Source organism: Colias philodice, chromosome 18, assembly GCF_061535455.1.
Source record: "Colias philodice isolate Cphi_HAF_F1 chromosome 18, ilColPhil1 Martin Lab GWU primary, whole genome shotgun sequence".
NCBI classification, from domain to species: Eukaryota; Metazoa; Arthropoda; class Insecta; order Lepidoptera; family Pieridae; genus Colias; species Colias philodice.
In genome coordinates this window covers 10,000,001-10,023,665 of record NC_143103.1, presented here as the reverse complement: position 1 = coordinate 10,023,665, position 23,665 = coordinate 10,000,001, and the positions used below count along the sequence as shown (strand labels likewise).

Here is a 23,665-nt window from a genome sequence, read left to right as displayed (position 1 = left end):
TATATAATCTCTATTCGTTTTTTTTTCACGTATCTCATTAATTTCCTACTTACTACGTCTTTTCTTAGTTCTACTTCAACTTAATAATTTCTATCAATAACCCTTCGCTTTTTTCATTTTTTTTTGTCCTTAATTAATTATTTATCTGCATAAAACATGCCAAGTTGCATCTACCTAAATTATTGTAGTATTTAAAATAAAAAAGAACCAGAAAATACAACCTAGAAGAATAAATGTGACTAACAAAATGTGTAAAAAATGTAACACTACATGTCTCTGTTCTCAAATTATTTTTTTGTTGGATTGTTTTATAAAGATTGATTAATATTTAGTAAAGTAACTGTTTAAGTGCCTAGCCTAAGATCAAAAGCCTATCACGTCGAAAACCATTACCGAATGGTAAATATTTTTTGCTTGCATTCAACACGACAAGATTCAAGCGCCTAATTTTCTAAAAAAAAATTAAATACAGCATAAATAAATAAACTAATCGCTATTTTTATTTAGAACTAGGTACAAATAAAAAAAAATTACTGTCAGTCATAAAAAAATTGAGTGCGGTAAAGAAGATTTAAAAAGAAAACAGTAACAAGGTGTGACGATATTTTGTCGTGTCGTGTGTTGAAAAAGATTAAAAGCTTTTGCCTAAAAAAGCTTGTATGAAAGCTTCGTACCCCAAATGAATAGTTAAGCTATTAGTGTCATGGTTGTGATTTTCTTTAGTACTAACACTGGCACTATTAAATATATTTTAGTCAACCAATAGTTCAATATGACAATACCATAAAGAAATAGATGGCTCTATCCTCATAGATATATATTTCAAACCATATAGTATTACAGGTTTAAGTCGAATATTTATTCTAACTAAGGCACAACTATTGTGGAAATAAATCTATATTCTATACATATTATAAAAACTTAATATCAAAGTAGTTACTTTTATACACGGACTGGTTTTAGCTACTCTAATATGATGAATCAACTTCTATTTTAAAATTTTGACTGTCCTAAATAAGTACTTAAACTTCTTTGATATTTAAAATTTTAACTTGTTTCGATGCTATTCAAATAATCGGCAATTATTAATAATGTTGCCATATAACGATACCGCGTAGGTACAAAAGCAGCGTACCTGTTATATTTGTTTTTTTTAACGAGATTTTTTTTATTTATATTTACGATAGATCAATTTAGCGTTGCCTTTAATAAAAATATAAAATTAAAAGATATATAAGCTGTGGAACAAAAAATATGCATGAAATATCAAATGGCTTAATTTCTATGGCCTTGTAGTTAGGTAAATAAATAACCGAATTTAATAAAAGTTAAGAATATAAACGTTATTAGATATCGTCTTATCCCAAGTAGTCGTGATATATGCATATATTGTACTGCTTGAACTTTGAATTGATGAAAACGGTTAGGTATATTCGGTTATATAGTCTCATGTGATCAATATGATATATTTATTGATTTCAAACAAATGGTTGATTTGTAAATAATTATTGAATATTATTATCTCATTAATTTTTAATAATATTTAGTACAAAATGCACTAAGCACATACCTATTATATTTTATCAATTGATTTTTAACTTACCAAGAGTGCAACTTTTGCTTTCATATGCGTGAAATGTTTACGCAAATGGATACATAATAATAAAACTATATTTTTATAATTCTAACCACCAGATTCTCAAAATGCTCCATTTGAGATGGCTTCTAATATTATTAAAAAAAAAAACAGTTAGTTTTGATGGTTAGTATTATAACTTTAAAGTCTTGCTTTCGAAACATAGGTATTCATCACAAAAACGCAATATAGTTTTAAGGAAAATTCATAATATCTACCATTCTTTAATTTATTAATTATTACAATTAATTTTTAATTGTAGACTATGTTAAGGTAATCGACAATGTAAATGAACTGAATATGTATTTTATTTATAAGCAAATTTATAATACGCATCTAGTTAATTTTTTTTTTATTACCTACCTATTTTATTTTCTTTTGTCGAATATTTTAACATAATTTTTTTATTTTGTTTTATTTAGTTAATATTTTAATTAAAATTTTCTACATTAAGATTATTGCTGGTTAATACAGAATATGTATCCTCATAGTGAAATAAAAACCATTTAACTATTTTCGTATTTCAAAAATGTATTTTAAGATTTCATGTTTCATCTCAAATAAATTATATCTGAATGTTTGGGAAATTTATGAGTAGTTGTAGAAAATATCATATTATCTATTAACAAGTCTATTTGTGTATTTAAATAAAAACTTTGCCTTCATGATTGGTCTAGAGGAGAATATTTATGAAGTAACTATTTATTCAAGATAATGGTGCTGGTAGATGTGTTAACCGGCTGAAATAGTTTTGTTAAGAACAATAAATGGAATGTTTTACATGTTTGCTTTTTATTTCAATCCTTATCCTATTTTATCAAATATTTTTAATAGCCATAAAAATGGATATGATTAAGGCCTTATAGACCTATTGCCTTTGAGTCGTAAATTTAATACAACAAATGAAAGGCACCTGCCACACCAGAATTTACACAATATGCTTTTACTTTAGGAAGGAAGAAAATTAAAACTGCAATTGTATGAAAATTTTAGTGTAGCTGTGTGTAGGGAGATGAAATTAAAGATAGCGGCCAATTAAATTTTATATTTCTTCTAAATTACACAAAAATATACTATATAATTTTATTAACTACAATACGTGGGTCGGTGGCGAGAGTTACGGGACAACTGAGGGCGACGCTATGTGACTGTGCGACGCGGCCGAAAATCCTGCGTCAGCACAGCACCTACAATATTCCCCCCTTTTCAAAAAAAATGTGGAACATTTTTAAACAAAATCAAATTAAATTATCTTTATTTATATTACTAACTCGCACAACGAACCCTAACAATTCTGCTGACAGACAAAAGATAACAATGTGAAACATAATACAAGATTAGTCCAAGAGTCGGTGAAACATTTTTATAAACACACGAACATTTATTTTAAAAAATATACTTAACATAATATAAAAAATTACTATAGTCTGCAGCCATGGTGTTTGATGTAACGTTATGATGTCCTCTCTTGGCATCATTGTGGCCATTTGCCAACAATACAATCTAATAAAGTCCTACGATCGAACAACATAACATTACATACACACAAACATTATAATGTAAAATAACATTATTAATAAAAAATACGCAATGTATAATATTAAGGTATCATGTACCTAGTACATTAACATGCAAATAAAATCATATACGAAAATATAATTAAAATTGTTCCCGTCTCTTACACTATGACAATACAATAACAATGCAATGTATGAAACGTCATCATTAAAATTTTATAACACACAAGAAATATGAATAAAATATTTCAATATAACCATTCTTTAAATTCAAAAAATATACTACATATATAATTTTATTAACTACAATACGTGGGTCGGTGGCGAGAGTTACGGGACAACTGAGGGCGACGCTATGTGACTGTGCGACGCGGCCGAAAATCCTGCGTCAGCACAGCACCTACAAAAATAATAACTGGTTTATTACAGAGTAACAAATAATAACTGGTTTATTACAGTTTTACAAGAAAAAGTATCAGCCTAATTAAATTAGGCAGACATAGCTTAAAATACATTTACACATTAACATTATCTTAAAACATCATCCAAATTGAAATTGGCATAACATGAAAATTCATTTGCTAAATTGTTCCTATGTTCAGGCCGGAACTGACAAAGCTTCAGATTTAACAACTTCTCTACATGCTCCTGCATAATAGCTCCTGTGCACACTACAATTTTGTCCTTGGCTAATAATTTTATAGTTTCTGAAGTCTTGGTTATACATTCTTCAGATAAAAATGGGGGGTCAGCTAATACAAGATCAAAGGAGTGCTCCAAGCCTGGTGGTAGCTTGTCAGGTGTGTTGTAATCGTAAAATATGTAGTCTGGTGCATGCACTTCAAATCTTCTGTCGTATTCCAATAAGGATACTGAAAAAAAAAATAATATTATTTCTAAACTTATTGTACAAGGCATAATATTTGGTAAATTTTACATACTCGTGATTGTGTCTCCGATATGTCGTTTTGCTGGAACAAATAGAGTAGGGCAAGATATAAGGGCTACTTTTCCGCCTTCTGGAACCGATTTCTCAATAACTTTGACAAGAGCTTGAATAGTTGCTTCATTGTACCAAAATTGACTCAATTGCTGTAATTAAATAATATTTTAAGTAAACATTACTTTCAATACCAACTAAATTAATCTACAAAAGGTTCAGTTTACCCAATTCTCTTCAAAGATAATATTTTCATTCAACTTTTTATCAGCTTCCAATTTGTTTAAAATTTCTTGTCGTTTGTCTTGTTCCGCGTAGAACTCTTGTAAAGCAGCGAACGTTTCCGCTGATAGAGTTGGAATGCCATCGTCTTCTTCCATAATCGTTACAATATCAGTGAAAATAAATTTTTAAACTTCTCACTTTACCTTGACAGCTATAATTAGGTTAGGTTAGTTTGAAAATTTACAAGCATGGAACGTACGTGTAGTATCTTCGTCCGAAAAGAAAATACAAATGAACTATGCTAAATATATTTAGCGACTCTTACAGAGATTAGAAAGAAGTGTTTAAGGTACGTTACTTTAAGAATTAAATTTAAAGTATGATAGTATATTTATTGAAATACAAACAAAATAATAGTAAACAAGTTCAGATTTTTTATCACAATTTTGACAATTACGTATGACAGGTGACAATGACGTAACATAACATTAAATACAGATCTAAAATATATTTTGATTTTTGATTACATTTCTAAACTGGTATTGGACCACAATGTTTATAATCACATTTATAATATACTAGCGGTCCGCCCCGGCTTCGCCCGTGGTACATATTTATGTTTTCTCTACATAAGAACCATCCTGGTACTTCAAGGAACATAATAAAAAAAGAATTATCAAAATCGGTCCACCCGTTCTCGAGTTATGCGCTTACCAACACATTTTGCGATTCATTTTTATATTATAGACTAGATTTCCGCCCGCGGCTTCGCCCGCGTTTTCAAAGGAAAACCCGCATAGTTCCCGTTCCCGTGGGATTTCCGGGATAAAACCTATCCTATGTGTTAATCCAAGTTACCCTCTATATGTGTGCTAAATTTCATTGTAATCGGTTCAGTAGTTTTTACGTGAAAGAGTAACAAACATCCATACATCCATACATTTATACATCCATAAATCCTTACAAACTTTCGCCTTTATAATAGTATTAAGATTAAGATGTATTGGACATAATATTATATTATGTTTAAAAATCACTTTAAAACAGACTTTTTGAAATATGACTACTGCATAAAGTCGTTCTGTTATATCCAATATTAATGCTATCTCTCATCAGTTATTTTATATAAAACTAGCGGTCCGCCCCGGCTTCGCCCGTGGTACATATTTCGCAATAAAAGGTAGCCTATGTTCTTTCTCAGGGTCTAAAGATTGTCTGTGCCAAATTTCATCAAAATCGGTCCAGTAGTTTATGCGTGAAAACCATACATACATACATACAAACCTTTCCTCTTTATAATATTAGTATAGATTATAGTATACTAGCTTTCCGCCTGCGGCTTCGCCCGCGTTTTCAAAAAAAAACCCGCATAGTTCCCGTTCCCGTGGGATTTCCGGGATAAAACCTAGCCTATGTCACTCAGAAATGATGTAGCTTTCCAACAGTGAAAGAATTTTTCAAATCTGCCAAGTAGTTTCGGAGCCTATTCAATTCATACAAACAAACAAACAAACAAAAAATCAAACCTTTCCTCTTTATAATATTTGTATAGATGTATAGATATATGCCAAAATCTTTCTCATTTCAGGACAAAAATGGATTACGAAAATTTGAAAGTATTAACTCTTCATAAACACCCAGAATTTTTAGAGGCATGCTGTGAGATGATAAATGAAGAATGGCCAAGAAGCAGAACTGCTAGAATGATGTCTTTAACTGCATCTTGCGACAAACTGCCGACTAGTTTAATATTAATTGATAATCAATTACACTTGTTAGGTCACGCTAAGTTGACTCGTTTGCCGAGTATTCCTCACAGTTGTTTTATAGAGACTGTAGTAATAAAAAAAGATATGCGAGGCAAGAAACTTGGTTCCTTTTTAATGAGGCAAGTTGAGCTGTATTGTAAAAAGGTACTGAACTTGAAAATGCTGCATTTATCTACCAAAGGTCAAGAAGATTTTTACGCTAAATTAGGTTATACTTTATGTGCTCCAGTTTCGATTTACGGAACTGTCGTACACACAGCGGTGGAATCAGGCATAATTATTGCTCAAAAGCAAACATCAATTAAAAGCGATACAGCAGCACCCCCGCCGCCCCCCATGCCTAAACCTCAGAATGTATCTGAAACTACTATCAAGTCCAGTAAAACGTTTATGTTCAAGTATTTATAGGTTATGTCGACAATGTTTTTGTATTATGTTAGCTGTTTATTTTATTTATTATATTTTGTAAGGCTTAACTTTTTTTTATGTTAATTTTAACCCACCATGATTATCCGTTAAGCAAAATACGCTTGTATAAGTGATGTTCATTTTGTAATAACTTTACTGATAGATCATATTTTACGATGTAATATACGATAAATAAAAGAATAATTATGTGAACATTGTTTTATTTTCTAAAACTTTGCTTTTTCCACATATTCTGCGGCTCTCTGTCGTATTAGCTCCACTTGATCCTTATTTCCAAACTTTTCTTCAACTTCGATCCATTTCTTGAACAACACTTTCATTTTGCGCGCTGGCAACTTGTGCGACGTCAGTCGTTCTAAAACTTGTCTGTGAAAGAGAAATATTCATATTATTTATTGTAGCTACAAAGCCTTGTATCTTTTTCATGTTTCAAAATTTTGAAAACGATTTTATCACGCACCACAATTTATATTTAATGTAATATTCACATCTATCAGTTTACAACCTAAACATATCATATTTTATTTAAAACTTTCATATCACAAAATCAAGAATATCGAAATATATCTATAACTAGCTGCTCCGCGCGGTTTCACCCCCGTGGCCCCATTACTGTTGGTCGTAGCGTGATGATATATAGCCTATAACCTTCCTCGATAAATGGGCTATCTAACACCGACAGAATTTTTCAAATCGGACCAGTAGTTCCCGAGATTAGCGCGTTCAAACAAACAAACAAACAAATTCTTCAGCTTTATAATATTATAGTATAGATAATAGAGACAGCAAATTACTCCAATATAACAAAAATTACTGGTCAAACAAACGAACGAAACATCTTACTGAAAAACTAAAGAACACAATAAATTCAACTACTAAAACGCACACTCACCGCACATGCGCCGCGTCACCGCTCTTCACCAACGCGTCCACGTACGCAGCGGCGACGTCGACGCGCGCCGGGTACGCGCCGAGCACTTGCTCGAACAGCGCTTCACTGCGTTCCCGAGAGCCGAACAAACGCTCGAGCTGCGCGAAACGCACTAGCAACTCGACATCTGGAATAGATAAAAATGTATTTGAGATCATGGCATATTTTTTATCGCCAATAAAACACGTTTTTGATGAACATGTTTTCTATACTATTTATATTTCTATTTTAATATTATGAACTAACCACATGGCAAATTTTTCGCGTCAACAAACGTCAACGCGTATTCTGTGCGTTTTTAGTATAAACGCGCATTAGCATTTTGCATTGACATAATTTGTTTACGTAGGAATACAGTGCGAGTATCAACTGCAAAAGCAATACCTCAACGCAGCTCTAGGTTTGATAAGCTTACTAAATGCGTTAGACGCAAGTTATCAGTGCATTAAATAAAATTTTATCAAAGCTCTATACTAAAAGCTTTTATACTTATTAAGTTTTAATTTGTAATCCAGCTGTCCATTAAATATATTGCTAGCTTTCATCGGACGCACAAATCTATATATATAAAAGAAAGTCGTGTTAGTTACTCCATTTATAACTCAAGAACGGCTGAACCGATTTAGCTGAAAATTGGCAGGGAGGTAGATTAGAGCCAGGAGAAGGACATAGGATAAATATGTACCACGGGCGAAGCCGGGGCGGACCACTAGTATTACTTAAAAATGAAATATTGATTAATAATTACACTTATCAGCAAATTCAATACTCACGTTGTTTCTTCTCCAGGGTCGCTATGCCCTTCTGCATCACATATCTGGCTTTATCCACAAGCCCGGCCTTATAACACGCTGTTCCACACACCCCGTAGACCCCCTGGAGGCGGTACTTCCGCAGCATCAGCTCAACCAGCTGCACCAGTTCCTGGGGCTTGCTGGTGTCTACCAAAATGTCTAATAGTGCAGTATGGACTGCAAAGCGGTCGTTCATTTGCAACGCTTCGTCGAGCGTTTGTTGTTGCGTTTCCTGGAACGATACACATTTAAACATACATTATTTGCTATGCTTCTATAAATAATCATGCAAAAGTTTGTTACGACGCGAAAATGTGTGCTGCAGCTATATGCATTGATTGACGTACAAAAATCGCAATCATCTTCAAAAATTGTCCGAAGAAAAACTCTGCCAACGTTTGCTTTGGGCAGATTTTTTTTAATAAAGCGATACAATAGAAATAGAACATTACTGTCCAGGAATAAAGTCAATTTCAATTCCGGTTCTATACAACATCACTTGTACACTTTTTTAGGACCTTTTATATGCGATTGAAACTCTTTTTATATATTTTTTGCTACTGATTGTTATAATATGTTGATATTTTAATTGTATTTACAAACTAGTAGATTAATATAAATCAAAAACATGTTTTTTTCTTCTCTGGAACAGAACATTATCTCTAATTCTATTCTCTTGTCCGTAAAAAAAATAGTAATTACTGCCTCACCTTAGTACCAAATCGGTGTTCCAAGTTAAGCAGAGCGAGCCACACATTGAGTCTCTCCTGTTCCTCTCTAAAGTTGATTGTACTCAGCGCCTTCCTGGCAACACCACGAGCTCGTTCTATCTCTGTCGACTGTGGGGATTTACGTATGTGTGAGAGGGATGCAAGACCGAATCGTAAGTGAAAAAATAATAACTTCCGAACAAGATGAAGATTAATTTTTATTGTCTTGATAAAAGTTGAAAAAATTGTAACTTGTTATAAAATAAATTAACAAATTCTTCTTTAGAATTTGAATTTGAGACAAACGAATATTGTCGATATCTGACCAATACTTTTAAAGATACATTAAACTTTAAAAGATCTAACGAATCGTCACAATATTTACAATTTGCAGTTCCAACGAAATTTTCTTAGGCATATTATTTACGAAACACGCAAGTCATGCGTTGCATTCGTCACTTAGACGGAGCGGCAACGTTGCGTCTGCCGCTTGTCATGCGTTTCTCGTACGGCCTGGTTTGATTGTTTCTACATCACGCGCATCACGTGGACAATTTAAATTAGCGTTGTCCCGCGTAAATGAATTTTTCCTATCAATCCTAATGTTTTTAATGCTAGTCATCTATCTGTCTATCAAAATGGGTCATTAGGTCTATGAAATTAGCCGGAACAAACAGATAGAAAGACAAAAATTGTAAAAAAAATACTATATTGGTAAATTTGTGTATAGTGCATCTATACATTATACTATAATGTATAGTAAAAGCGGTTTATTTTAATATTACAAACGAATACTCAAATTTTATAATTGGTATAGACAAAACAAGCATTTCATATATACTTTATCTTTTTATATGTAATTAGTATAATCTTAACAACAGCTGTAAGGTACCTTTTATGAATAAAAAAAGCCGCTCACCTGCAAATGGAAGGCCATATACGCGATCCACAGCTGACTACAGTCCGGGCTGGCTAACAACGCTCTCTGGAACTGTTCCACAGACCGCGGCTGGTTCTCACTCTCTATCGCCCTTCGTTCCATCTCTCTCACTCTTTCTTCTTCTTCTCTCGCTTTCGACGCTTTCTCCGCCGCGGAGAGCTTCTTGCGTTTCTTCTTGGGTTTTTCTTCTTCCTGGATATTATTCAATAGTATTATAGTGAGTTTGATCGAAGATAGATTGTTATTAGTAAAAGAGACGTTAATTCGGCTCTATAGGAACTTAACAAAAATTAAAAGGGAATGCCGATTAAAGGCCTGAAATTTTCAGAAACTATATCTAGCGCTAAATAGCTGTGTAAGGGCCTATCCCGTATTTGTATATAATTAATTGATATAATAAGAAATAAAATAATTATTTAAACTATTAAAATTGTATTAAACGTAAACTTGTAATAAAATGGATGGATGAGTCACGCGAAGTACTCTTAATGACCGTCGACGATCAACTGACTTGAATATGATATGTATAAAGTTTAAAATATTGGAAACAATTTAAGTTTCGCAACATGCAAGCAAAGCGCCTTATTGCACTTTGGACGTGCTTGCTCGTACAAGCTGACTCTTTTCGTTTGCTTTTAAAAGTTTAAGAATTATTTTGGAACAAATTAAATTGTTATGGATTTATAATTGAGTTGTGTTATAATAAAATGAAGGTTCCACATTTGTACAACTCAGGCTTTTTAACGTCTGGAGACTCGGCATTCTCGTTTATATATTGCAGTTTTTTAACGAAATATTTGAGACTAGTTATTTTAATACCTAATAGATACCTATCTCTTAGTCTCTAGTTTTGGGTATGAAAATCTAAGATTATGATAAACAAGCAGAAAATCTATACTAATATTATAAAGAGGAAAGGTTTGTAATTATGTAATTATGTATGTATGTATGTATGGTTTTTACGCATGAACTACTGGACCGATTTTGATGAAATTTGGCACAGACAATCTTTAGACCCTGAGAAAGAACATAGGCTACCTTTTATTGCGAAATATGTACCACTGGCGAAGCCGGGGCGGACCGCTAGTCATTTATAAAAATAATCAAAGCAAAATCTCACCTCATCTTCACTACTACTCGATTCTTCTTCTACTTTCTCAGTCACCGGAGTATCTACAGACCAGAAATCTTTCGCACTCGGCACATCAAGTACTGGCTCCAACTTATCTACCACTTTTATATCTTTTATTTTATTTATTGTTTCTTCATCAATTTCTCTAACTATATCCTTTTTACTAACTACTTTTTCTGTCACTACTTCTTTGTTAACTACTTTTTTAACACTATCAAATTCTTTTAATTTCGCTTGCGCAATTTTGACTGTATCTAAAAATTGTTGTATATTCTCTTGTAGAGTTAGCCTTTCTATATGTAGTTTAGTGTGAAATTTCTTGTTAGTTGGATCTAAGCCTTCATTTTCTATGTCTTGTATTTTACTTTCTGTAGTATTTAGCTTTTTCATTTTAATATTCATAACTCGAAGTAATTCGCGAACTCTTTTCGTGAAATCCTTTTCCGTTTTACAATTTGTTAAGTCTAGCAGTTTTAAATCGCCTGGTGATAGTGTTTGATCTTTTGTTTCTTGAATATCTGTTTCTATCGCGTCACTTTCCTCTGACTTTTCTAATTCTTCTTTCTTTTTCTTTTTATCTTTCTTTTTGTCCTTCTTCTTAGCATCATCTTGTACTTCGTTATCTACGTCCATATTATTAGCGTCATCATTTTGTTCAATTTCTTTATTTTTCCTTCGCTTTTTTGGTGCTACTTCATCTGTTTCATTGATTTTATCTTCTTTTAAATTTTCTCTGTTTGTAGAATCATTACGTTGCCGTTTCGTTCTCTGCTTAGACTGTAATAATTTAAAAATTATATAAATATAAGACAATTCAGAGATTATTTTACGATTGTCAATAGCGAAAATAATAGACTTACTGGATCGAACGGCTTAGCGATCAGGCTTCCAACAAGTTTCTTTTCTTCCGTATTCACGTCTATAAGAACACATTTTACCTGAAATTTTAAAAATTAACTCAATTTTATAAAGATATTCAAATTATAAGTAATATCCAGGCTATTTCCTTAATATTTTGTAGATTTTTTTTCAGAAAGGAATAAATTATAAAACAATCGTCAATTTCCAAACAATTAGGCTTTAACAAAAAAATCACTATCAATAACACACAATATTATGATAAAATTCAACCTAAAATTCAAATAAATAAAAATCACTAAACAATAACATATTATGTATATGAAAAATTCCAAGTTTTCTACCTACACAATACTTACAATTTGTCCTAAATGAAAGGCATGTGTGAGGTTATCTATCGGCTCGCGGCTCACACACTTGCGCGGTATAAACGCACGCACGTTGTTGAAGAACGACACTAGTAGGTGTTCCCGGATTTGCTGCGGAAATAAAATAAAACTTGACAATGACAGGTATATATGAATTTCAATTTAAGGACTATTATTTTCATAGAGAGTGTTGATGATTATGCCATTCATTAAGATTTTTAGCGTAAAAATAGAACATAAATAAACATTCCCTGTTTCAATGTTCAGTAAGAATAATAGAAATGATTGGTTTTAAAATATTCAATCACCCGCGGGCATAATCAAGTATTTTTATAGCTCACTAGCTGTGCCGCGCGGTTTCACCCGCATTACTCCGCTCCTGTTGGTCTTAGCATGATGATATTATATAGCCTATATTACTCGTGGATAATGTAGCTTTCGAATGGTGAAAGAATTTTTAAAATCGGTTCAGTAGTTTATGAGACTATTCATTACAATCAAACAAACATAGTTTTCCTCTTTATAATATTAGTGTAGATGTATTATTCTGATGTCTAACCCATATTACTGTAAAATTTCATTAAATTCCAGTATATATAAGTGGGATTAATAAGATAATTAAGTATTCCTCACCGAAACAACACCAGTATACGCCTTGCCCAACACGGCATTTTCATAATTATCCAAGATTTCCAGGTCTGGAGAAAGTAGGGTCGGTTTAAGTGTCAGTATCACGTTGTTGTGGCTTTCGTCTATACTGAGCACGCGGGCGTTTACTTCTTGACCAACCTTAAAAAATAATGTTATTAGATTCATAAATGCCAGAAAGTATGATAAACAAAAAGACGTGTGGCACTCGGGGACTGCCGCGGTAAAGCTATTGCATGCTATGCCTTCAAGCCACACCTCCGCGCCCGTCGGAGTGGGGAGCGTGAGGCTTTTTCGTTACGGAATTTCTCGATACGGTCCCCGCGCTCAAGGCCCGCGATAGAAGCTATGCAATAGCTTAAAAATAATATTGTACACTGACGGTAGATTATAGATAGCAGTCCATTCTTCTTTTATTCGAAAGTAAAAACAATTTTATACATATGTGAATAACAAAAATTATTTAAATTTCAAATTGAAGTCACCCAGCCATTAAAATATTAAATTTGCCAGGCATAATTTTTTTCTTTTGTACTAACCTTAAATTTCTTTTTGGATAATTTTGATGTGCTCGCCTTTTTCGGGTCCACGAATATACCGGCGTCCGTCATGTGAGCGTGCGGGATGAATGCTATAAAATAAATATATCTTTAATTCCTTTGCTTTTATAGCATTTAATGCAAATTATTAACGTTTCAAAATTTTATGGGTGGAAAATAATCCTCTTTTTAACATTAACTTAGTTGTCTTTTAACAACACCGGTGGCTATTGCTCGCTTCTTTTACTGTTACAAAAGACCGGTGGCCCCTTTTCGCCAAAAATTAGATTTAAAATTTTAAATATAATTTTTTTGGACACTTGTGGAGGAAGGAATGTGGAATTCCTCCATCGAAAAGGGAAGATCTTCGACCAGTCTACTCGACTGGTCGCCCCTTAAGGCCCCGATGAATGATGTCGGATTTCGGAAAGTTGTATTATTATAATACTAGCTTTCCACCCGCGGCTTCGCCCGCGTTTTCAAAGAAAAACCCGCATAGTTCCCGTTTCCGTGGGATTTCCGGGATAAAACCAATCCTATGTGTTATTCTGATGTATAAGCTATATTGTGGTAAAGTTTCATTCAAATCCATTCAGTAGTTTTTACGTGAAAGAGTAACAAACATGCATACATCCATACTTACAAACTTTCGCCTTTATTAGTAGTAGGATTATGCTCTGTAGGGAAAACATTTCGCTAGCACCAACATTTGAAACCTAGATTCAACATTTGAAAAATTTTGAACTTAAGGTTTCAAATGTAACATCAACATCAACATGTAACATCTATTTTTTTCCACATTTGAATTTTTTACGACAAAACACACCCATTTTTAAAATAACCCCAACTCACCACTAACCCTGCCAACACTGGCCCTCAGGAAGGTATCACTAACACTAGTAACGGTGGCCGTCACCAGTTCAGCCACAGCCAGCTGCTGCAGCGTGAAGTATCTCTCCCGGAGCAGTTCCACCTGGTCTGAGATGTAGTACACACCGTCGAGGAGGTGGTAACCGAGGATGCGCACTTTGTGAGTGCTGCCTGGAGGAAAATACCAGAAAATAATAAACAAACTAATTTTAAAATATTTCTGCATCACCAATGGGAGCACAATACTACTACACAATATTATAATAATGACCTTAAACTAATTTTTTCAACATAAACTTATCTAAAAAAATTTGAAATAAGAGCATGTTAATGAGAGATACACTTAAAATCATAGAAATCTAAATAACAAGACACTAGAAGTCGTAAGCGCGCGTGACCTTGTCGCCACTCAGGTTTTTTTCAAGCCACCAGTGCGTTCGTCGCTGTTCAGTTGCTCTAGATACGTGCGTGTGTAATCATGGTGTATTTCAGCATTTCCTATTGCGGAAATTCTTCCACAAGTTGTAATTATACTAATAAAGGCATAACATTTCATCGTTAAGTATTTTTTGTTAGAAATAATGGCGTTAAAAAATGTTAATGCCTTAAAATTATAGAATATTTACAAGTATTACGAGTGTCACCATAGAAATCTAAATAACAATGAATGTCACAGTCGACCATTCTTATTATCACGTTTATCACAAATTTCAACCTTATTTGTATGTGTTTAGGTTCAAAGTTATATCTTTTGAAAATTAACGCCCTCTGTTGTAGAAAACCCGAATTTTTTCGTATTGGAGCAAAAATAAACAGAACCTCTCATGTACTAGGGATGTTATTCTAAAATAAACCGTAAAATCGTGCGTTAGGATACATATTTAAAAGCTGAATTTAATATTTAAGTTAGTTCTCACTAAAATCAAGCCGTCCAATAAAAGGCATAGTTTACTTGTGTGTACTGTTTAGCTATCGATTTAAATGTGTTGATTTTGGCGACAATGGTTTTCATAATAATTATGACATTATAGCAGTTCTAGTGTCTTTTATTTAGACTTCTATGCTTAAAATAATCCTTTTTAAAGATAAAAAAAGCCTTCTAAATCAAAATTAAACAAGAGGACAACACAACACAAAAGTTCTGGAATATTATTAAAAGGAATTCAATCTATAAAGGATAAACTATCTTACCAATAGGATAAGACTTAAGAAGCACCTCCTCATCAGTGAGGTCGTCCAGATTCTGAACGCGACGGATGCTTAACACTCCGCTCTGGTTTGGACCTAGCTTGAAGTACACTGCTCGACCGAGAATTTTTAGGACCTGTGTGAAAAAGTTTTAATATTGAAATTTTTTGCAGTAACTTGCTTCTTACAAAATTTAAAAGAAATATGAAAATGATATGATTTTCGTTTTCTTTTTTTTTGTGTTCACCAAGTTTAACTTTTTTCTTGTTATGACGATTCAAAAGTGCTTCTAGAATACTCACTTGAGCCTCCTCAATAATATCTCCTTCATTATAAATCTGTTCGGTTTCCATATCCAAGCATGCAGGGTCGAATATATCTCGCATTGTTAAAAACGGGATGTTGCTTGCTGATAATGTGTATATTAGACGTGCCCTTATCTGCAATAGATTAAAAAAAAATCGTCCATAAAATTTTATTTGCAGAGGGAATTTCGAGGATTTAAATCTTTTTTAATTAAAATTTTATAGAATATTAAGCAAATTAAAAAATTAAAATAGGTGGACTTATCAAAAAGTGGTCATGATCGGACTCATCAAATATGATATATTATTTAATCATGTATTTAATTTTTAAGTTTTATGACATTATCAATGTTATGTTTATGTATGTCAACTTATTTCGGAAAATAAAGGCCTTACCTTTTGTCCAAGCACAGGCTTTTTCCCTTTAGTTGTGTTAATATGATGTCTCTGTATATACGCAGTCCTGTCTCCGAATATGCGACCTTCAATGCCATTGTCCAGAGGCTACAATAGCAATTTAATATTATGGAATAAATCACACTTGATATTAGAAATGATCAATAAAGTGTATTATTAGGAAAACAATCACCAATATTAAATGAAATACATTTTGAGAATATAGAAATTAGGAGCATAAATAATAAATGTATTACTATATAATATGGAAAAGTTATTCATCTATTATTTTAAGAATTAGTTTATTTATTTATTTAACACTTTATTGTACAAGAAACAAAATATACATAAAGGTTACAATCACTACATAGTATAAAACAAAGTCGCTTTCTCTATCCCTATGTCCCTATGTATGCTTAAATTTTTAAAACTACGCAACGGATTTTGATGCGGTTTTTTTTTAATAGATAGAGTGATTCAAGAGCAAGGTTTTAGTATATAATTTATTAGGTTTTAGACAAAGCGGGCGAAGCCGCGGGCGGTAAGCTAGTAATAAATAAAAAAAAGCACAAAGGGCGGCCTTAGTTATGCTTAATGTGAAAATACAAAGTGTTTGCTATCATAAAATGTTACAATGCAATTTCATATTCTAGTCTACAATCTAGTATATTTTTTTACATTAAATTAAGTTTTTCAAATACCATACATACATACATACCTTATCAACCACAAACTCAAGGCAAGTGCCGGGTGGTATGGTGGTAGAGGTCATCTTTTGGAAGGCGTTCTGTAGCGATGTTGTATCATTAGATAGAGTCAAAACTGTGTTGTCTGTCTTTAGGGACTTTACTGTGCACCATATGATTGCTCCCTCCACTAGAATAATAGAACAATGCATCTTATTACCTTGCTACATACTAATAAATGTAAATAAGGCGAAATCTATATACGTATATATAAAACTCAAAGGTGACTGATATAGTGATCTATCAACGCACAGCCCAAACCACTGGACGTATCGTGCTGAAATTTGGCATGCAGGTAGATGTTAGGACGTAGGCATCCGCTAAGAAAGGATTTCCCGAAATTCTTGCGGGAACGGGGAAAAACGGGGATGCACGTACAAAGTCGTGGGCGGAAGCTAGTTTTAAATAAAATAGTTATGTACCCTGATATTAATAATAGTGAAAATTAGATTTATAATCGAGATTCCTAATTTGTCCTGGGAAATTTTTATTGGCTAGGTATTACTAGTTTATTTTTAATAAATATTCCTCTTGTTATTCTTGAACTTTTAGTAGAAACATCCACGCACTCATAGTAGAAAATATAAATATACTATGTGTGTTAAATCACAGGTAACAGTAAAACTAAAGTAATTCTTACTAAGCTATAATGAACAACTAAATAAAATATATTTTTTTATTCAGCTAGGCATAAAGATTTTTCAGTTATTGTATTTTAATTGTATCACACACTCACCAAGTTCTACATCAGGATTAACTGCTTTCTTGGGCAAAAATGCTGTGGTATTAGGTATGCCTGTGTCCACTATATATCCATGGTCTTCTACTGAAGATACTGCCACTTGTAAGAGAGCACCTGACCGAAAATAACATGATTTTATTACTATGTTATTTTGTACATAAAAATATTGACGATTTTAAGAAAAAAACTATTTATCATTTAATTTTAAATTTCGAGTTTTAGTTGTTATGATTAGGCAACAACTTCGAAGTCTTTGGCAGTGTTTCATTACTATTTATTCATTGCAAATAAGTTATAAATTATCTAAATAAAAGCCCACAACATTTATAGGAAAAAATGTTTTTTTTTTTATTTTTATTATAGAGCGGGTAACGGAGCAGGTGGGTCACCTAGTGAGGTGATCACCACCGCCCATGAGCAGAGGCTGTTACCGACTTTATGTGAAAATGTAAAATGTGAAAATGTTAGCACTAACTGGCTAACCACCACTCTTAAATATGTTTAAGAGTGGTGGTCCACCACCTACTTGTCCTGAAAGAAAATCGATCATCTACACCATACCGCATTTAGGGGACACAACTATACTTTTACTTAATAAATGATTTTTATTTTTTTACTAGATTTCCGCCCGCGGCTTCGCTCGCGTTTGCAAAGGAAAACCCGCATAGTTTCCGTTCCCGTGGGATTTCCGGGATAAAAACTATCCTATGTGTTAATCCAAGTTACCCTCTATATGTGTGCTAAATTTCATTGTAATCGGTTCAGTAGTTTTTACGTGAAAGAGTAACAAACATCCATACATCCTTACAAACTTTCGCCTTTATAATATATATTAGATATTAGATTATTATTATTTATTTTTTTACCTGCCTCTTTACTGACCCAAAAAAATGTTACCTTTATGTAAATCACTGTTCTTCCTATCACTATTCACATGTTGTGGCATCATGGTCAGTAGGGTGATCTTCTCTTGCACCTCCAGCACCTTCACTGTCACATACTGTCCGCGCTTGAACATCTGTCCGAGCTCTGGGACTTTGTCTATCTGTTATATATTGTTAATTAATTAATTTGATAATTGAACGGTTTTTGTAATGGTTATCAATTGTATAATTATAATACTAACATAGTTTTAAGGTATACTAACAACAATATGGATGAAAATCTGAATTAAAATAAATGAATATAGTGTTTCTTTAAAAGAAGGGCTTTACAGAGAAAATTCAGATTGAATATAAAAACTCATGTTTTAATTTATAAATTGAAGGATTTTATTAATAGCTGTATTTATCAAAAAATAGTTTCATCAATTTTCATAAATCATGCTATTAATATTTCGTAAGTAGTAAAATCATGTAACCATAGAATATACCAATATTTTATAGAGGAGAGTTTGTTAGGGTAGAACTCAAAAACTACAAGATGAATTTTAAAGTCCATTTCCAGATATTTTTTTATTATACATTACAGATAATGTACTAAAAACAGTAAAGTCAATCAAATTCTTAAATTTGAAATCATAACAATATTAAAGCAATACAATACCTTATCCTCCACATATGCTTCCAATAATTTATTGTATGGTTCACTGATGTGGCATGCCATCACCGAACCCAGGAGTCTACTGGGAAGCGATATTACTATTTTCGTTTCCTTTACGTCAGATACTCTGCCGAGCACAAGGAAGTCTGGTTTTAGTACCTGTAAGAGCAATTTTTATTATATACGCTATTAACTAAAAAGAATAATTTTAAAACTGCCGGCTGTGTTCGGATCCTGTTTATAACTTTATCTAATTAAGTGCAAATTATTATAGTATTGGTTTTTTTTCTCTGAATAAATGTCGTTCGTTACCTTATAACTTAACCATAATCCACAAGTTTTGTACGATTTATCTGATTCTTTAGTAAGGTCTTCCGACAAATATCCGTCATCTTCTTCGGATTTCTTTTTCGGTTTCGGTTTCCTTTTCTTTTCCTTCTTCTCAGCAGTTCCTAAAAACTTTAATATTAATAGGATTAAACAATTTGATAATAAATCTAAACATGGGTTTAAAAATGTTCTGAAAACGATATAGATTAATTACATTTGCGTTTTGTTTGAAATGTGTTGTGGTTGGCTTTTTGCCACCACGCGGGAAGTATTCTTCAACGTCAGCCATTATTATTTAATTCTCACAATATTTTAATCAAAATTATTTACACATTACTTGCAATTGTTAAATCACAACGTTCATTTTTTGTTGACAATCAACGGCATGAAAATTTTGAGGTTATGTACCACAGATTATAAACACACCATAATGCTAGGCGTCTACTAGGCGGATCGGGCCGGGCCGCATCGCAACGCAAAAATACGCCGGCCTATGTTTTGTATGAAACATCGTCCATTAGCAACTGATCGGGTCGGGGCGGGCCGCAACGCATTGGCGGATATCGCTTCGCAGGCGGATTTCTGCTGGCGGTGCGCTGCGGCCCGGCCCGCCCCGACCCGTCTAGTGGACGCAGGCAGGCGGATGTGAGCGGCGAGCGTCTGTTAGATAAAATCCGCCTAGGCGGTCCGCCGCGCCCCGTACAGGTGGACGCAGGAGCAAACAGCGCGTCCATTAGGGACGGCCCGTTGCGATGCGGCCCGGCCCGATCCGCCTCTAATGGACGCCTAGCATTAGACCACAGACTCGATTATTTCGCTCATTGACGTTCTATTCGATATTTAAAATGCAATCAATTGATTTTGAGATATCATATTTATTTAAGCATGAGCATGACGGTTTAGATCTTCTTATTTAGTCATACATTTTATTATTTTAGCAGTGAGAAAATGCGGAACATGCGCTGTGTGCAATGGGTGTGCAACATGTAAAAATGTGTCAAACGTAGACAGTCAAAGTCTTTTTTCCAATTACAGAGCATAATGCGACTCAGTGCCGCACAATGCCGAATTATGCTGATGCTTAATTGGAACATGAAACGCACCAGCAGATTGCGCTAAGTTCAGTGTTGAAAAAAAATATATTCTTAGAGTTTGTTAGCAATAACCTCATTAATGTGTAAATAAAGTGTAATACATAATAACTTAGGGCGTATTCAGAAAGAAAGCTTGAAACTTATAAGCGCTTATCGGCGCTTATAAGCGCTGGTAACCCGCGCAGGAAAATATATGAACATGCGCTTATAAGCGCTGATCGGCGCCGACAAGTTTGTTGAAACTTGTTGGAACTTGTCGGCGCCGATCAGCGCTTATAAGCGCATGTTCATATATTTTCCTGCGCGGGTTACCAGCGCTTATAAGCGCCGATAAGCGCTTATAAGCGCTTATAAGTTTCAAGCTTTCTTTCTGAATACGCCCATAGATCATTAAGTAACATTACTTAATGATCTAAGCATAATAATTGTTTGAAAAATATTTACGGTTATTTTAAGTAATATGGATTTTGATTATTTCATTAACATTTTTTTCAATGTTTGTACCTTCATCCATACTTATATTGTGCTTATATTTATTTTTTTAACACAATTTGAATTAACTTTGATTATTTCGAAAAAACTACAATGAAACGAAAGCTTTAAATTTTTTTCCAACAATTAATAATTACTAACGATAAATCGATTGCACGCATCAATTCACGCGCATTACTTTTTCTAGTGCTCGATTGTGCGAAGCGTTGCTGTAGTTGGAGCATTGAACGTTAAGCATTATGCCGCATAATGCGCTCTAGTGCTGTAATTGGAAAACGGGGAAAGTCTTAGCAGCTGGCAGCTGCCAACTGCCAAGATGTCTGTCCTCAGTCCTGTCACTTGATGTCAATTCCAATTGTCAATTTGGATAACCTACTTTCTGTAATTTTCTTGAAACTTCAAGTCACTTCAATTAATTAAATGCTATAATAACATCGTATTAAGTGTTTCTAGATAGATACATACTCCATCGAGGACGGTTGTTTCATGCTATATATAACAATTTCCGTTCAAGTCAACTTTGCCGCTCAGTATTTAAATCGTAATTCGAAGCAGAACAGTCATACCGTCGGTTACACATATGATAAGTTCGTCTAATGTTAGATAACTTCCTTATCGAATTTGATAAGTTTTGAGAAAAATTATAAGTGGTTGCCGGTTTTTGCCACAAGCAAGTCACAGTGTTTTGAATACAGACGCGTATTTTAGATAATCAGCAGTCATGAAGATTGTTATTTTCGGATCTACGGGAACTACCGGCGTTTGTGCCGTTGAGGCAGCTGTAAAAAAAGGTAAAGATTTTGAGATATTTTAATATATTTTAATTTGATTCATTTTTTTAATGATTATTTAATTTAAATCGTTATGACAATAACAGTACCTTCAGAATAACAGTAGCTACCGACCTATTAAGATAGTTAATAATAGTAATTTAACAGCAACACAGCAAATAAAAATAAATAATTTTTACTTAATTTTATTTAAATTTTAAATAAATAAACATATTTTGTTTAATATTTCAACATATTATTATTAGTCTGTGCTTCAACTTACTTAATTCATAGATGACTATAACATATCCTATAACTAATGTAAAGTATTATATTATTAGGAAAATTGGAGTTTAAATCACTATATTCAATATTTTTAAATGACTTGCAATATGTGCACATCATCATGTAAAATTACTTCAGCATAATATTGTGTAGCCTGCTGTAAATACGCAATTGAAATTAATAATAACTAGCTTTCCTCCCGCGACTTTGCCCGCTTTGTCTAAAACTTATAACTCATCACTACATAGTATAAAACAAAGTCGTTTCTCTGTCCCTATGTATGCTTAAAACTTTAAAACTACGCAACGGATTTTTATGCGGTTTTTTTTTAATAGATAGAGTGATTCAAGAGGAAGGTTTTAGAATATAATCTATTATGCTTTAGATAAAGCGGGCAAAGCCGCGGGCGGAAAGCTAATTATATAATATTTAAACCTTATCTTAATAAATAAGGTTGCAAAAACTGTAGCATAGTTTTAAAGATTTACATAGGAACAAACAGACAGAACAAAGGATCTTTGTTTTATATTATGCAGTGAATAAAAAGCATCTTCATAATCAGTATTCAATTATTATATAGATTACTAATGATGTACCTTTAATTACAAATTAGTTAATTTACCTTATTAAGTTTCTTTGTTGAAACAAATGACATTTTGTTATCAATGCATCAAAGAATTTTACAAGATAACGTTTAAAGAGTCAAAAAACTTTGATTATAAATATCTTAGTATAAATAGATAAAGGCTAAAAATAATAACTTATTATAATAAAACATGGAAATAAATAAATTACAAAAATATATACACTCACCGGCACGGAATCTTGGCCACTTACAAATTTGCCGATAAAAAAAGTTTGAAGTGTTTTTCACGATTTTTTTGTATGCAGATATGTTAACATATTATTCCTTTAATTTTATGTTAAGAAATAACTATGTTTGAGAATAATCTTTTACCACTTTTTAAGATTTAGTCGAAATTTGTGATTTGTGCGGTTAAGCCGAAGTTACGAATGGTTCGTTTTAAACTTTTTACGATATCGTTTATGCCGTTTTAAGATATTGTTAGTGTTGTGCTGTAGTCAATGATCATAAAAAACAATAAAAAATGCCGATAAAATCTGAACAACCTGCACGGGCCATCAAAATGATAGACCAATAACTGCCGCAACATAAAGTACCTAATGTACAGTACGTACCACGTTCAGCGATGCACTATGTATGGAGAATATACCAGGAGACTGGCAGCTATACGTGCAGACCAGGAAATGGACGCATGAGGTGCACATTAGCTCGAGAAGACCGGTTTCTTGTTCAAAAGATACTCAGAAATCACTTTCTGACAGTTGTTGAGATACGCCATCGGCTCAAAAAGACCAGGACAATAAATGTGAGTGAGCCATCGGTGAGAAGACTAATGAAGGAAGTTAATTTAAAGGTTTGCAGACCAGCACGCCGTCCAGAACTC

The 23,665-nt window shown here is 33.1% G+C and overlaps 4 protein-coding genes across 4 annotated transcripts in view; 2 read left to right on the top strand and 2 right to left on the bottom strand.

Annotated features, from left to right (window-relative positions):
- Window positions 1-3,603: 3,603 nt before the first annotated feature.
- On the bottom strand, window positions 3,604-4,770 carry LOC149480721 (EEF1A lysine methyltransferase 1). Its single transcript, XM_089706902.1, has 4 exons — window positions 4,644-4,770; window positions 4,321-4,529; window positions 4,095-4,245; window positions 3,604-4,025 (listed from the first exon to the last, which is right to left on the bottom strand). Exons 2-4 carry the CDS (start codon window positions 4,471-4,473, stop codon window positions 3,682-3,684), a joined length of 648 nt encoding a protein of 215 aa, XP_089563028.1. The 5' UTR covers window positions 4,474-4,529; window positions 4,644-4,770; the 3' UTR covers window positions 3,604-3,681.
- Window positions 4,558-6,690, top strand: Naa80 (N-alpha-acetyltransferase 80). Its single transcript, XM_089706903.1, has 2 exons — window positions 4,558-4,667; window positions 5,907-6,690. Exon 2 carries the CDS (start codon window positions 5,914-5,916, stop codon window positions 6,493-6,495), a length of 582 nt encoding a protein of 193 aa, XP_089563029.1. The 5' UTR covers window positions 4,558-4,667; window positions 5,907-5,913; the 3' UTR covers window positions 6,496-6,690.
- Window positions 6,691-6,709: 19 nt separating this feature from the next.
- Window positions 6,710-19,967, bottom strand: Rrp5 (Ribosomal RNA Processing 5). The gene is made up of 20 exons (XM_089706901.1): window positions 19,770-19,967; window positions 19,538-19,684; window positions 19,229-19,384; window positions 18,581-18,728; window positions 17,678-17,797; window positions 16,914-17,071; window positions 16,196-16,303; window positions 15,797-15,934; window positions 15,498-15,630; window positions 14,289-14,477; window positions 13,437-13,528; window positions 12,883-13,038; window positions 12,241-12,360; window positions 11,884-11,961; window positions 11,012-11,800; window positions 9,871-10,083; window positions 8,952-9,080; window positions 8,221-8,473; window positions 7,409-7,574; window positions 6,710-6,882 (listed from the first exon to the last, which is right to left on the bottom strand). The coding sequence occupies exons 1-20, from the start codon at window positions 19,842-19,844 to the stop codon at window positions 6,723-6,725; spliced, it is 3,528 nt and encodes a 1,175-aa protein (XP_089563027.1). The 5' UTR covers window positions 19,845-19,967; the 3' UTR covers window positions 6,710-6,722.
- Window positions 19,968-21,502: 1,535 nt separating this feature from the next.
- Window positions 21,503-23,665, top strand: part of LOC149480718 (flavin reductase (NADPH)) — a 14,830-nt gene continuing 12,667 nt past the window's right edge. The window contains exon 1 of the mRNA XM_089706800.1: window positions 21,503-21,932. Coding sequence (XP_089562926.1) covers window positions 21,863-21,932 — 70 coding nt within the window. The 5' untranslated portion in view covers window positions 21,503-21,862. The remainder of the gene's footprint in view (window positions 21,933-23,665) is intronic.